This window comes from Antechinus flavipes, chromosome 2 (genome assembly GCF_016432865.1).
Source record: "Antechinus flavipes isolate AdamAnt ecotype Samford, QLD, Australia chromosome 2, AdamAnt_v2, whole genome shotgun sequence".
NCBI classification, from domain to species: Eukaryota; Metazoa; Chordata; class Mammalia; order Dasyuromorphia; family Dasyuridae; genus Antechinus; species Antechinus flavipes.
The window spans coordinates 525,946,490-525,962,637 of NC_067399.1; the positions used below are offsets into that span (position 1 = coordinate 525,946,490).

The 16,148-nt window shown below is 33.5% G+C and overlaps 1 protein-coding gene across 1 annotated transcript in view; it reads right to left on the reverse strand.

Annotated features, from left to right (window-relative positions):
* The window catches only part of WDR72 (WD repeat domain 72), a 257,455-nt gene extending 250,960 nt beyond the window's left edge, over positions 1–6,495 (reverse strand). Inside the window, exons 1-2 of the mRNA XM_051980681.1 lie at positions 6,339–6,495; positions 4,485–4,649 (exon numbers count right to left, since the gene is read on the reverse strand). Of these exons, the coding sequence (XP_051836641.1) occupies positions 4,485–4,637 (153 nt within the window). The 5' untranslated portion in view covers positions 4,638–4,649; positions 6,339–6,495. The remainder of the gene's footprint in view (positions 1–4,484; positions 4,650–6,338) is intronic.
* Between the last annotated feature and the right edge of the window lie 9,653 nt (positions 6,496–16,148).

A 16,148-nucleotide genomic window follows, 5' to 3' on the forward strand; every position in this document is an offset into this window, starting at 1 on the left:
TTCATGGTGTCAAATTTAAGATAGCTTAGTTTAACCTATAGCATATCTCAATAATCAGATTCTAATGTAGGCTTCTTTTGCATATATTCTTAATGAAATACTGTTTTTATCATTCTTCAAACCTGGAAGTACTCATGTAAATGCTAGATATTATTAGAAATTTTTTGGTGAGAGATTTACATCCATATTTTTGCAATATTAAGAAAAATCAGTCTCTGTGCCTGCTCATTAAGTATGACTATGCCATTTTCTTATTTGTAGTTGATCTGTGATTATAGCCATGTCTTCAGTTGCCAATGAGGCTCTTTTAACAATGCAGAATGGCAATTTCTCTGCAACTTAAAGTACTTACAGAATTGTCTGAGTTGTCTGTCATTTTACCTAAGTCACAAAGCCAGTATGAATCAGATTTCGGTCTTGAACCTGGGTCTTCTTGGCTCCAGAGGCAGTTCTATACCCACTATATTTTTTTTTTATTATAGCTTTTTATTTACAAGATACATGCATGGGTAATTTTTCAGCATTGACAATTGCAAAACTTTTTGTTCCAATTTTTCCCCTCCTTCCTCCCACCCCTTCCCCCAAATGGCAGGTAGACCAATACATGTTAAATATGTTAAAGTATAAGTTAAATACAATATATGTATACATGTCCAAACAGTTATTTCGCTGCACAAGAAGAATCGAACTTTGAAATATTGTACGATCAACCTGTGAAAAAAATCAAAAATGCAGGCGGACAAAAATAGAGGGATTGGAAATGCTATGTAATGTATACTCACTATTCTACACTGTTTTTTGGATATGTCAATCAATGGAAGTCATATGTTATTATATATGTCACAATTTGATAAAAGTTTATATTTTAACACTTGCAATACAAAATAAAAAATATAAACCCATCTTTATGTTGCCATAATGACTTGAATGACAAATATCAAAAGAAAACATTAGAAGGTAAGAAGAAAAGTCTAAATAACATTTAATAAGGTTCGCTATTTTTCTATTTTAAGAGCCACTTTCCCATTCAAATCTTCAGATAAAATCTACAACACTATAATTTTCTAAGTAATTTTACTATAATTGTTTCTGATAGAGGCAGCCACAGTACATGGAAAGAGCCTTAGAGGGGGAGTTTAAATTCCACCTCTGACTCTTACTACTTGTGTAACCAGGAATAAGTCATTTAACCCCTTTGTTCCATTACATCATCTATAAAATGCAGATAGAAGGAGAGGTTAAAAACTCCAAGGTCCCTTCAGCTCAAATTCTAGGATCCTATGAAATCACTTAAAGAATGACTTTATGTATCAAAGAAACCTACCTTCTGTATTAAATAAAAAACTGACAATAAAAAAATTAAACTAAAAATCAGGAAAATCACACAGAAACTCTTGAAATGGAAAGGGTGTCACCAACACATGACCACCTTAAATAATGACAGAAAGATTTCAAATTTCAGAATTATAAAGGTCACCTTTTCCTCATGAAACAGTGTTCCCTAAATCCTTTATTTAATTCAGGAAAAAAAAAAAAATGAAATGATGCTATCTCAGCCACATCCATGAAAGGATTAGAATCACTGTATTATTTACAATGATCAAAGCTAAGATTCAAGTCCAGTCACCCTATTAATGTCATATCTTTTTCTGTGGAAGCCAGAATACTCTCACAGATAAAGGAACACACATTCTCCCAGCAATCACACTTACAGGACCCATTCACCTTTGGATTTATTCCTTTTAGCAGTTTACTGAAGCTCAGCCTGAGCAGTGGATCAGGGCACATCATGAGGAAAATTTGCTTTCTTTTCTACTAGTTGACTCTTTGGGGACAAACCACTCTATGGCCTAAGTAAAAACCTGACACTCAACTGCCTTTCAGAAGTAATCCTTTCTCTGTCAGCAACTTAGGGACAAGTCACACAACTTAAGATCATAGATCATAGATTTAAAGCTGGAAGTAACTCTAAAGGACATTTAATCCAACCCCTTTACTTTACAGATGCCGAATTGAGGCCCAATGACAATAAAAGATGTGCCTGAGATCAAACAGGTTGAAAAAATTAGAGTCTGAACTGACCCTAAATCCCACATCCTCTCTGCAATAACAATTGTTCATCAGTGTTTTTTTCCTCAGGGTCACATGATAAATTGGGCTTCTTTAAGTAGGAACCATCTGTCATACATTTTTAAATAGCATATTAAATGGGAAATTATCCAAATTAAATAACAAAATATCTGTTACAAATTTCAAAGTGTTTTGTTAATCAAAATTAATGGTAAATTAGAGATCCCTTTGAGGAAGAGGTACCAAATATGAAGGTCCTTCTTGCAACATACCTCTTTAGAGTACAGCTGAATGAAATTAAAAATAGTTGGGAAGTACATAACAAAATAAAAATATATTAGAACACAGATAATGTTAACATGGTTTTCTAAGTAAATATCCCACCCTACCCCCTAATCCCTATCATGGAACCCTAAGTTTCCAATTGAGTTTCATGTTATTTCACTCTTTCAAACCTCCTCTATAGACGACCATTAAGACTATAATATTTGACTCATCCTTCTTCTATCTGAGTGATTACTCTAAGTAAGTCAGATGGGCAGGGCTTCCCCACCCCCATTCCCCAATTTATCCTCTGGAACTGAGCACCTGGAAAGGTGCTTTTGGGCCATTTTAGTTCTTAAGATAAGCAGCTAATGAACAACTAATGAACAAATATTTTTTAACAACTTATTTTATTCCAGATATTGTGCTAGACTTTGGAGATAATAAAAACACAAAAATTATATAGCCCCTGTCTTCAAAAAGCTTCAGTTCGACTGGGAAGTATATAACATGTTCATCTATAAGTAAATACAAGATATATAAAATCAATACATAGTGATATGCAGGTAGGAGACCCTAGTGATTGGAAGAATCATTAAAAGGCCCCTTCAAGTGGGCAATACTTTTGAGTTGAACCTTAGAAGATAGTAGGAGATAGAGATATGCAAGGATATTTGATTAACCTAAGAGAATTTCTAATAGAATTTCAGCTGGAATGAAGAGAAATTCTGGGAATTATGAATACAGCACATATTGGTATATCAGAAAACAGCATATTTCAGATAAGATCAAAGTGCTCACTCATTTTGTACAAATATACTTCTTTATGTAGTAGGCTCTGGCTCCCCTAACCCAAGCAATTAGAAAAAAATAGTCTTTTTTTTTTTTTAAGTACAAATACAATATTTGAAAGTGATAGAGCAGTTCAAATGACCAACCTATCTATAAGAAGCCTTTCCTGATCCTTCCAATTGCTAGTGACCCTCTTTCCCAAACTACCTTGTATTTAAGTACTTTGTATTCTCTTTATATTTATTCTAATATATTTATATATGTAGTTGTTTCCTCTTTAGAATGTAAGTTTTTTATGAATAGGATTTGTTTAACTCTTGACAATTTTATTTTACCACACACAGATGCCTGGCACATAGTAGGCACTTAATGAATGCTTGTGGAATGAAAGAAAGGCTCCCTGTTCTTTTATTCAGGAATTTATTGATAGGTACAGGTCAAACCTAAGATAGACTTCTCTATATAAGCCTTTTATAAATCCTATAAAAAAAACAACTCAATGACAAGAGATTTTAATTAATTATACTATAAAACAGAATTACAATTAATTGTTAATTTAGGTTTTATAGTGACAAACTTTGAAAGCTAAAAATAATCTTTGCTCTTTAAAAGCCTTCTTAATGAGGGCAGTATACTTTAAGTACATCATTTGTTTAAACGTTCAAATTGGATAAGGAGTCCATGGGAGTTAAGCAAACATCTATGGCAATATGTTAAATGTTTATGACTTGGATGAGGACAATTAATTGCTAATCAATGAGCTCAATCTTAGGTGAGGTCAGGTTTTGGTATAGTAGAATGACAATAGTAAATTGGATTTAGAGATCTGCAAAGTGGGTTGTAAAAATCCCAGACAAGTCTGGCTAAAGAGATAGAAAGAAGGCCAAACTGACAGGAATATCTAGATAATGAAGATATTATTCATTTTGCTAATAGTGGTTTTCAAGGAGAATCCTGCTTTGTTTCGATTAATGAACTATAATTTTCAGAATTATAGTTCTAAGCTTCCAAATTAGCTACTTTAACTAATAATTCAGGATTATAAACAATACAACTCTAGGTTCTTGACACATTAAAATATTTTTGAAGCCTGAGAAGCCTCATTCAAACAATGTTTTCAAATATGACTTTGAGAAACTATTTTCCATCCAATTTAAAATAAAATTTGGTTCTACTAAATGTACGTATTCTAAACTCAATTTACTGCTTCACTTAAACATCTTATTAGCTGCCATTGGGCCATTCACTTGATGTTTAACCTAAGTACACATTACTCAAATGTTTAAAATGCAGATTTATTTCATCAGCAATACTAATTTAAAAAAAGCCATTTATATTCTATGGTACATACTACTGACCTTTAGTTCAGAGGAAAGGTTCCAGAGACATAGTTGACCCTCTTGGCTTCCTGTAACAATAGTGTGTTGATCATCTGTAATCATTATGCTGGTGATGCTATGAGAAGGTGCCTTTTTCCCCCATAATGCCACTGCCTGCAGAAAAGGCTTCATAGTACACAAAGTCTGGATTTTTAAAAAAAGGTAATGAGAACAAATGGTCATAACATTTACTCTTTTGGAGAAGTCCAATTCAGGTTTTGATCACAAAGTTACCTTAAAACAATACTAAAAAACTAAATTTAAAAAAAAGCATTAAGATAATCAAAAGTTAATGACAAAGTATCAACAGAACATTTTTTCAATGGAGGACAATATATTAGCTATCGAGTAGAAATTAATGTCCCTGTTTATCAGATGAGAAGGTAGGTCAAAAAAAAAAAAAAAAAAGAAAACTCAATTTTATTCACAAAAGTAGAACTTTACTGACCAGCTTCCTCAAGTGAAAAATGAGGAAACTAAATCATATAATGTCTAAGGTATCTATTGTCCTTATAATCCTCTACTCAAATATTCAAATGAATCTGTGATTTTATCAGAGGGAGGGTGCTTTCTCCAATAATACAGATCCTAACCCATTCATTTGAGGTGCCTCTTGGCCATGTTCTCACATGAGATCTCTAGCAGGAGTTCATCCTACAAGCAGGGAGGGTGCTTGCATTCTCCTACCATCAAAAATATATTGGTAGAGAATTTGCACAGTCAGTTATTTTGAATTCTTTCCACATAGCCACCGTATCTTTCAATGATACTATATCACAATGTTTTTTCAGATAGTCATGACTCACCCATTTTTAATCAAAATCTTGATTATCTGGAGTGATAGAAAATAGAAGAATACATAATCCTAGAAATAAGACAAAGGTTTCAAAGAGACAGAAAAAGTTATCCTAGCATGGAAAACTGCTTTAAGAGATATTAGGTTCATGTTATTTGTCTTTAAGCAAAGGCTAAATAGATGTCCACTTGATAGGTATTTTGTAGAGGGGATTTCATTCAGATATGGGATGGAATAAATGGCCCTAAGGTAGCTTCTAGATATAACATTTGGTGATTCTATGAAACTAACGTGTCTGTTTTCCAAATGCCATCAGAAGCCCATGTCTCTAAAAATATGCTATAATTAACCCACTCTATATCTAACCTTTCATTTCATACACTAAACTACTCTCAAAGCCAGCTTGACAGCTGCTTTGGCCTAAATCCAGATTATATGATCTTTGGGACACTGGTAACTCCCTTCTATGTAAACAATATTTCCCTACATAGGCACCAGCATTTTCAAAAATTTATTTATTAATTGACCAATCAATAACCATTTATTAAGCATCTATTATATATCAGGCAGTATAAAAACACTGGATATACAAATACTATGAATGAAACAATCTCTACTTGAAGGGATTTTATATTTTAATGGTGAAAATGACAAAAGTATATACATAGGTATATACAGAAAGATGTATTGAAGATCTTTTTTTTTTCCTCCAGGTGAAGAAATGCTGTAAGTATTTTTTTTTAATGTTGATAATTCCTAGTAAAAGTAATATGATAAACTTTCCTCTGGGGTAGAAAACAACCCATAGTGGCCATTCAATGTCCATTTCCACAGTAGTTTCCAAAAACAATCTACCAAGATATAGGCATTATAATATATGTTGATGAAGAGTACTCATGCCTATGAAATCACCAATGTTTGAAGAATTAAAGAATACTGTATTTAGTTATGTGAAAAATCATAATTTATATCTCAACTAATAAGAATATTTGAACTTCTAAATTACATTCTAGACATAAAATACTTTGAATACTTACCAAAAATTACAGTTGTCAGTAATATTTCTAGATCTTTTCTGCCCTGTAGCAATTCATCTATCATTAAAAATCCATGCGAATTTGTTTGATGGCCAAAATATTCTGCATCTCCAAATCTCCAGATTCCAAGGTCAAATCAATATTTAACGATAGCCAACATCCATTCAGTTTGGATAGGTTTATGCAACTTTTTCTAGGAAATAAAGAAAGGTTTTGAAGGCTTGATTCCACTCCCAAGGAGGTGGGGAAGGATATTTTAGGATTGAACATCTCTTCCCTCCTCCCTATCCCTATTGAAAAGACACATGTGAAGTTATGCAAAATATTTCCATGAAAGTCATGTTATGAAGAAAAACCTAGATTTCCCCTCCCCCCCAAAAAAAAAAACCCTCAATAAATATAAAGTTGTTTTTTTTAAAAAAATGTTTCAATCTATATTCAGACACAATCAGTTTCTTCTCTGGGTATGAATAACATTTTTCCTTCAGAGTGGTCTTGGATCATTGTATTACTGAGAATAACAAAGTCATTCACAGCTGATCATCTCAGAATATTGCTATTATTTTTTACAGAATCCATTTCATTTTGCATGAGTTCATGGAGGACTTTCCAGATATTTGACTCTTTAAGTGATCGTCTTTTAGATATTTGAGGGAAATTCTGAAGCCCCAGTTTCTTCCCAGCCTTCTCTTTTCAGGGATAAATGTCCCCAGTTCTTTCACATGAATTTAGTAAAGAATATTTCTAAAGCCCTTTTACTAATCTGAGGAGCATTTTCTCAAGCTTTATCAATTACCTTCCTAAAATCTGGATCTCAGAACGGAGCATAACACCCCAGGACTCTTTATTGTCTTATTGTCAATGAAACTTATTCAAATGTCTATGTAAAGGTTGACTAACCTTAAGCAGTAGAGACAGGAATTTTTTCATCAGACTAATAATAATCAACAAAAAAGAGTGAGCAAAAACAGTCTGTTTAGTATATGGAAGAGAATTAGGATAGAGAAGTATTTTGGATGCCAAGAATAGAGAAAGCATCTAGATGAAAGGAGATGTTTTACAGTTAAAAGCTGCAGAGATCAAATAGGCTAAAATCTGGGGGATGGGAGAATTGGGAGTATGGGGGAAGAAGCAAAAACCTCCAAAAAGGGCAGAATTTTTGATAAAGTTTATTTTTCTTTATTTTTTGAACTGACAAATTGTGTTATATGACCTTCCCCAACTTAGGATCAGATCTGAAGTTAAAAGGTTCCTAAGAGGTCCTCTAATCTAATCCCTTCATTGTATAAGGATAATATATGATGTAGTAGAAGAAAAATGAAGTAGTTGTAATGAACTTAGAAGTATGGAATTTGAGGTCATTCTCCCCTTATGATCCTGGGTGAGACATTCTACCTTGGGCCTTTCTGGGTCTCAGTTTTTTCATTAATAAGAGTTGGATGTCTAATTGTTGATGTTTCCAGTCATACCCTATTTGGGGTTTACTTGGCAAAAATACTAGAATAGTTTGCCATTTTCTTTTCCAGCTTATTTTACAGATGGAGGAACTGAGATAAACAGGATTGAATGATTTTCCTACTAAATGTATGAAGTCAGATTTGAATGTAGGAAGATGGGTCTTCATGATTCCAGACCTGGTGCTTTATCCACTATTCCTACCTGTCCCCAGGTTCCTTCTAATTCCAAAACTATGAAGCGCCAGAATTGAGGCTCAGAGAACTGAAGCCCCTTCTGGCCAAAATCACATAAGTAATTTGTAGCACAGCAGAAATTCAAACAATAGTTTCCTTGAGTCTTTGGGGGATTTTAAAAATCCTGTGCCATTTCTATACTACACCATATTACATGGGGGCTCTGGACCCAGTTCAAACCTAGTTTTCCAGATATGATTTCTTAAAATTTCATTAGGAGCATTTATTGCCCCTCCCAAAAATCAACAATTCCACAAGTTAGGATTGATTTATTATTTTATTGATTATCTAGACTTAGGAAGGTGATATAGAATGTGTTAATAATTCAGATTAAATGTAAACGTGTTTTGTGTGCACATTTCTTTCCCTCCCCAAGCTCCTTGTTAAACATTTACCAGTACAGCTCTGACACTCTCTAAAATTTTATGACTTCACTTTAATATAATAAATTTGATATCCCATAAAAAATACTTGCAAATAATTATTTTTTGCAAGGAAAAAGACATGCATTTATAAATACTAATGTGTTTCTCACTGAATCCCACTACCTCACTTCACCTTCTATTCTATTCTATTTATCTAAATATCTCAAGAAAATATAAAAGTGGTTATACCTTTTACTTAACCATCATCCTAAACCAGAAATTCCTAACCTGGAATTCTGGGAAAGTATATAGACTACTTCTTGGAATCCTGCTTTAAAATTAATAATATAAAATCCATAGCAATACAAGGGAAACTCAATTAAGTCAAAATATAGTTACTGAGGTATTTTTTATGAAAAAAGTTCAGGGGTCCAGATTATGAAAACTGTTCACCTACATGATCCTGAACACCAAAGCTGCCCCTCTCTTTTCACAAAATTTCCTTTTATTCATTTCTTTCTCTATCTTATTCTTTTCTTAGTATATGTATATTTTAGTATGTCTGTGTATGTATTTTTGCATATATATACATATATACATACACACATATATGTACATATATATAAATATGTCAATATAATTGATTTCCTTCCTAATCCTATATATTTTATTTTAAGTACTTAAAAACATTATTCTGAGAGGGGATCCATAAGTTTCACCAGATTGTCAAAGGAGCCTATGACACAAAAAAGCAAAAATTCATTATCTAGATAATTATACCTAGATATATATGCATATGCATGTGTGTATATATGTATGTACATGTGTGTCACTCAACAAATATTTATTAAGTACCTAATATGTGGTGAGAGGAGTTCACAATTTAATAAAGGAAAACACACAAAAGAAAACTAAAAACATGAGGAGGAGAGAAGTTCCAGAAGGGCACAATGAAGTCCAGCAGTGCAGCTGGGCAGGGAATGAAGAGATGGCTGATGTGGGAGTGTTTTTTAAAAGGAGATTCTGGGAAGAGCCTTTAGCTCTTCCCGCTCTCACCTCTCCAAAAGAAGGGAAGGTCCCTGTGCAGGTGAGACTAACAGGTGTGAGTTCCAGAGGTGATGTGATCTTATAGGATGATTGGTTCCTGGAGATATGATGAAATCCAGAGTATAGACTGCTAAGAAATGAAGCTGTGTGTGTATGTATATGTGTATGTCTATAGATGTGTGTGAATATATATATATATGTATATATATATATATATATATATATATGTAGGTGTATGTGTCTACTTCTCTCCTTAGACTGTAAATTTCATCAGGGCAGAGACTATATAAAATCTCACTTATCTTGCCCATTTCTTATAGCATTAGTTACACAGTAGGGGCTTAATAAGTATCTATAGAATTAAGAAAAAAAAAAGACAAGCTTAAGTTATTAAATATGAAGTTCTAAGTCATGTTAGGTCATGCTCTCCATAAAGAAAATAAAACTGTCAACTAGACAAGATTAATTTCCGATAATCTAGACTGGCTTTCTATTACCTAGTAACCCAGAGTCAGGAAATAGACAATCAATGTATACTGTACCCAACACTGTCTATGCTACAGTATTGTCTGTGATGCTGGACAAATCTTTACCTACAGACAGGAGAATAATGACATCTTTCCTACGCATATCACAGGGATAAGGTGAGGAGGAAATAAAATAATATATGCACAAAGCAGAGCACATAAATTACTGTATTTATATTCTAAATTTTAACATTACAAACACAATCACAGAATTCAGAGCAGAGAGCACTTACTACAACGCACCTCATTTGGCAGATATGGAACCAGAGTCTCAGCAAACAAGCGACTTGCCCAAAGTTATACATTCAGTTATTGATCAACTCAAGACTAGAAACCAGGTCACACTTCCTGTTTTAATGCTCTTTCTATTTAAATAGAATAAAGGAGAAAGGACTGAATACAAAACATTCTGAATAATTCAACTAAAAATTCTTTTGCATTTATCATCATTTTGTACCTTGTTGAAGTTTCAAATCTTTTCACCCCAACTTCTCAAAATTCCTAGCCTTACAGAATACTTCATTCAATATAGTTTCCATAAGTACTGGCAATTCATGAAAGATGCCTTGTCAAAGCTCAAAACAAAAACTTGGTAATTATTAATCTTCATCCTAACTTCATTTCTTTTCTGAAGCATAAACAGTCCTTGTCTTCCTTGTGACTTCTGTCTGACACTGACATGCTATTGTATGATGCAATTGTGGTTTCTTGACTGGTTATTACTAGTCAAACTGGTTATTCCTATCACAAACAGTTTCATGCAATCCTCTATTCCTAATTTTACCTCTTTACCCCCAGCTAGTGTCACTATTCCCACCAGTATTAGCAAAGTAAAGTCTGAAAAATGTGTGTTTAAATTTTTTTTTTCAGGTACTTGTTAGCTGTGTGACTCTGGGCAAGTGACTTTTCTCATCTTTAAAATAGGGATAATGACAGCACCAGGGTTGTTATGAAGATAAAATGAGATCAAATTTGTAAAGTGCTTTACAAATTTTAAGGTCTAGGTAGCTATCATCTATCTCACTGACTTTAGATACCCAGACAAGCAGCATCTATTTCTGTCTCTTGGATCCCTTCAAGGTTCAGTTCAAACGTAAGCTTCTTCAAGAGTTCTTTCCTGATTCTCCTAGTTATTAGTGTTCTCCTTCCTTCAAATTAGTAAAAACTTTATTTTGTATAAACCTTCTTTATTTGTCTGTGGATATCTTGCATCTTGCTAATAGAATATAAAAATTTCAAATCTCTCCATTTTGTATTCATATTCCCTACAACTAGTCAAGTGCCTAGCACATAGCAGATGCTTTAAAAAAATTCTTATTGGTCATTTGAATAGTTGACTGATGTCTGTAGCATTGGGAAGATGAGAGAAAATCTGGGTTCCTTCTAGCTTTGGAAGCAAAACAAAGCTATTTCAAAAAGTTGATGGTCATAGAAGACCATACTAATTCCCATATACTCCAGAATTTCACTGTGCCTTTATTCCCATTTTTTTCTTATTGAAACTAACAGGAAGTACTAGGACCAACATCTGAATCATTAGTTTCCAATTAAATCCATTTACTGGGGATGGGTGGTGGAGAGTGGATATAATTTTCCACCCCATTTCACAATGCTAAATCTATAAAATATCTCATTTCCTTAAAGACATAGCTTAACAGGCAAATTATTGTTATAGGTCTTATTATTTCACATTTCTCCATCTTACTTATGTCACTTGTAGGTATAACTTAGTTGAAAACTTAAAACTAATCAACGGGAAAGTGAGTTCTATAATCCTAGGGAGAAAAACCTTACAATGACGAAACTATTACTTCATTTCTTTTTTTAAAAAACCACATTGGAAGGAAATGACAAGTCAAAATTTCCCTTGTGAAACTAAGTTACACAACTGCCTAAACTCATTTGAGAATTATCTGATCCTGACTGTGGAATTTTCTCTATATATTCAAAACTCCAGAAAGAAAAAAAAATGAAAATTCTCTCTTGGAATCTGCATTTAAATCTCCTTATGAAGTACCCAACAGAGAATCTCCTTTCAGGCCATCAGGATACTTGGTGGGCTGAAGAAAGTATCTACCTATCTCCTCTACAATTAACTTCCACCCCATAACCCAATTCTACCTTAAAGAAGAAACAGTCTTGATGTACAGGCATGTAAATTATCTCCTTAAGTATAAATCAACAGTGAAGTTAAAACTTTTCCAAGACTCTTCACTAACCTTTCAGATAACCCTCCAGATTGGGTCTTTCCAAAAGAACAGATACATATCTTTTGTAAAATATTCACAACCCAACAATTGACACTTTCATAAATAATTGTATAAAATTATTAAATTACCCATTACTCCAAGATTTGAGGTCCAAATAATTGATTCCTAACCCTTTTAAGGATTCCTTTTTAGTATCAAAAAAATTCAGATTCAAAGGATTAGAATTATAATAATTGATATCCATTAACTGAGAAAATATATAAAATGACCAAAAAAAAAATCTATAAATCCAATCATGCTTTCAAAAGATCTATATTCTTAACCAATTGGAAGTAACATGTTTTCTTTCTAGACTTATAATGTCTAATGTCAAATTTGGAGTGGACTTATGATTTCTTTGGATGAGGAAATAATCTCTACCAATTCAAATTGGTATCTTCCCTTCACCCTATGGTTTTAGAAACTTGCCCAGAAGAATGAAACATTAAGTGACTTTCCTATAGCTTTTATATATCAGGATTATGACTTAATCTGTCTTCCTAGATCCAAGACCAGTACTCTATTCATTAAGCCATGTTGCCTTCCAGTGTCATAAATTACACATTCCCGACTCCCACACACACACACATTTAAAATCCATTTATATATGTACATTTGTGTGTGTGTATGTATACACAAAAGTATGTAAACTAATATTACATAATCTCAACTGTGCCCTTAGTACAGTAGGGTAAGTCTCTCCAGGGGTCCTCAAACTATGGCCCATGGGCCAGATGCTGCAGCTGAGGACATTTATCCCCCTCATCCAGGGCTATGAAGTTTCTTTATTTAAAGGCCCACAAAACAAAGTTTTTGTTTTTACTATTCCAGCCCTCCAACAGTCTGAGAGACAGTGAACTGGCCTCCTATTTAAAAAGTTTGAGGACCCCTGCAACCAATTCAAAATCCTATTCAAAAAGTTTAAAAAAGTTTCTAACCTCCCATCCTCCAAACACATACCTCCCCTCTCTCCAGATAAAAAAGTATGCTACATACTTCACCAAAAACAAAAAACTGAAACCTTCTCCCAAACATTCCCCCTTTTCCCTTTTTCTTTGTCTCACACCACTAAAAAATTCTCCACAAGGATGAAAAGGTAATCTTTCTCCTTGACAAAGCAAATCCTGCTAAATATATATTTGACGCAATTTCCTCTTCTCTGTAACAGAGAGCCTCCACCATCATGTCCACTCTATCTTGTATCTCTTCCTAATTATTAGCTTATGTTTCCTCAATTTTTATACTTTACTTCCTCCCAAGTAATCCATGATTCCCCTTAACTGGGTCAATCTGATGTTTCTTCAAATACATAGCATTCCATCTCCAGTTACCCTCCAAGTCCCTTCTCACTTCTACCTCTTTCCTTTTGGAATTTTCTCTAATTCACAGATTAAGTCCCATCTTCTACAAGAAGCCTTTTTTGATCTCTTCCCCCCTCCCCAATAGACCCACATCCCTCATCCTTTTAGGTTCTTTCATCTAAGATTATTTGCCACCTATGCTGCATATATCTTGTATTTGGGGGGTTATACATGCTGTATATACATGCTGTCTCCCCCATAAGAATATGAGCTATTTAAGGACAGAAAGATCGATTGTTTGGCTTTCTTTTTTTCTTTTCTTTTTTTTCTCCTTTCTGTGAATAAACTAGAAACTAATGTTTAGCACATAATAAGTGCTTAATAAATGCTTATAGATTGATTGATACAATGTGTACATTTTTATGCGTGTGACTTTTATCACTATAAAAACCTTATGGTAGGAAAACTCATTCCCTCTACTAATAATTTTTTTTTTTTTTAGCAAGCATTTATTTTCTGTCACTGCCCTTGATGCAATGAAAAAGAAAAAAAAAAAAAAAAAGAAAGAAAGAAAAACAGAATTCTTGTAACATGTAAACACATAGTCGAGCAAAATAAATTCCTTCATTAACCACATGAGGAAAAAAACTGTGTTTTGGCATGTTGACTATCCCCACTGGTCAGGAGATGTGGGGGAGGATTCTAGGAAGATGGCAGATTAGATTAAAAAATTACAAGCTCTCCAGATTTCCAAAAACAAAAACAAAAACAAAACTGGGCCTCAGAAAAAATGTAGACCTGTGAAAAAACAAATAAGAATTAGGGCAGCCAGTAGTTTTCCAGGGACAACTGGAAAAAATCCAAAGAAAGGCCCCAGGACTGAGGTTTAGCCCCAGGCTGAAAGAGCAGGTAACCTCAACCCCAACCACAGGAACCCTGGAAGACAGGGTGGGGAGTCAGGGGTCTGAGTCTGGAAAAATTGAGGAAACCTCGGTTGATAAGGAATCTCAGACAGGCCCACAGTGAGTTGAGACCCAGCCCTGGGCAAGGAGGAACCAGATATTTCAGGTGAGTGCAGAAGCAGTGGGGCAGGGAAGCTGCTGGCTGCAGGGGGATGTAAACTGGAGTTCCAAGCCAGAGAGAAGAACTGAAGGAAGACTTTATGGCAGAAATACCATCCTCAGCCCAGGACTAGAGGTGACTACACTAACAAGCCCTTATTTTAATAATAATAATAAGTAAGCAAAGGAGAAAGAACCCAATTATAGAAATTTACTATGGGAATAGGGAAGACTGGTGTTGATCTTCAAAGAAAGACATTGAGCTAACATAATCCTCTCTACCCCAAAGAGTAACAAATGGTTATCTACTCAAAAAGAATTCATAGAACTCAAGACAGATGGGAGAGATTGAAGAAAAACTAATAAAATAAAATAAAATCCAAGAAAAATCATTATTATGAAAAGAGTAGAAGTAGAAAAGATCCAGAATCTTAAGGAAGAAAATAACTCTTTGAAAATTAGAATTTGGCAAAGGGAAGCAAGTCAGTAAAGTTGAGAGAAACCAAGAAATATTAAAACAAAATTTAAAGAATGAAAAAATAGAAGGTAATGTGAAATATCTCATAAGAAAAACAACAGATCTAGAGAACAGATCAAGAAGAGAAATGTAAGAATAATGGACTATGTGAAACTATGAATAATAATAATTTTTAAAAAAACTGCAAACCATATATCTAAAATTGTCATTAACAATTGGGTAGTCCAAAAGAAAGATTGGAGTAAGGCTTAGTATGATATGATTTTATAAAAGCAAAATTGTGTAAGAAAAGGTAAAAACGGTAATTATGAAATATAAATGAGCTGCAAGAGCAAGAAATGAGATAGAGGAATTAGACTGGGAAGGAGGACTGGTAGCTATGAAAACCTACTCAACATTAGGAATGAGTTAAAGAGAAAATAATACTTATGTTTGGATTAATTGGAGTGGGATAAGGTGTGTAGATTAATAGGACAGGAATAAAGAAGGGGGAAAAGGTGGATGGAGATGATACTGTTGGGATCCTAGAAGGGGGAGGTTAATTAATATCTAGACAAATTAATGGGTAGACGTAAAGTAGAACAGTTAGCAGGAATAGGAAATAAGAGATTACACATATACTTGTATGTGTGTGTATATACATTTATATGTATATATATAAATGTGCATTATAAATAAGATAGAAATATACATATGTAAACATAAATATATCCATGCTTAACTGCAGCCTTCTTGGAGGAAGTGGGGGGCGGGGAGAGAAGAGAGGAAAAGAATAAAGAAAAAAGTGCACAGCAAAGAACAAAAGAAAACCTGCAAGTAAGCAAAGAAAAGATTAACAGTTATATGTTCTATTTTTATAAATTTTCTTCAAATGGAAATTTATTATGACATATCTTGAATCCTTCATGTTCTACAATGCACATTTTCTTTTTCTGTTTTTTCTTTATTTTATTTTTTTCTATTTTCCAAAAATTTAAGGATATATATATATCATACTTCATCTCTTATCCTTTAGTTTAAATGATTGATCATTGCATTAAAAATGTAGATGTGATACTTTCTCTAATTCAGAGGGATGCCTTGGGACACTG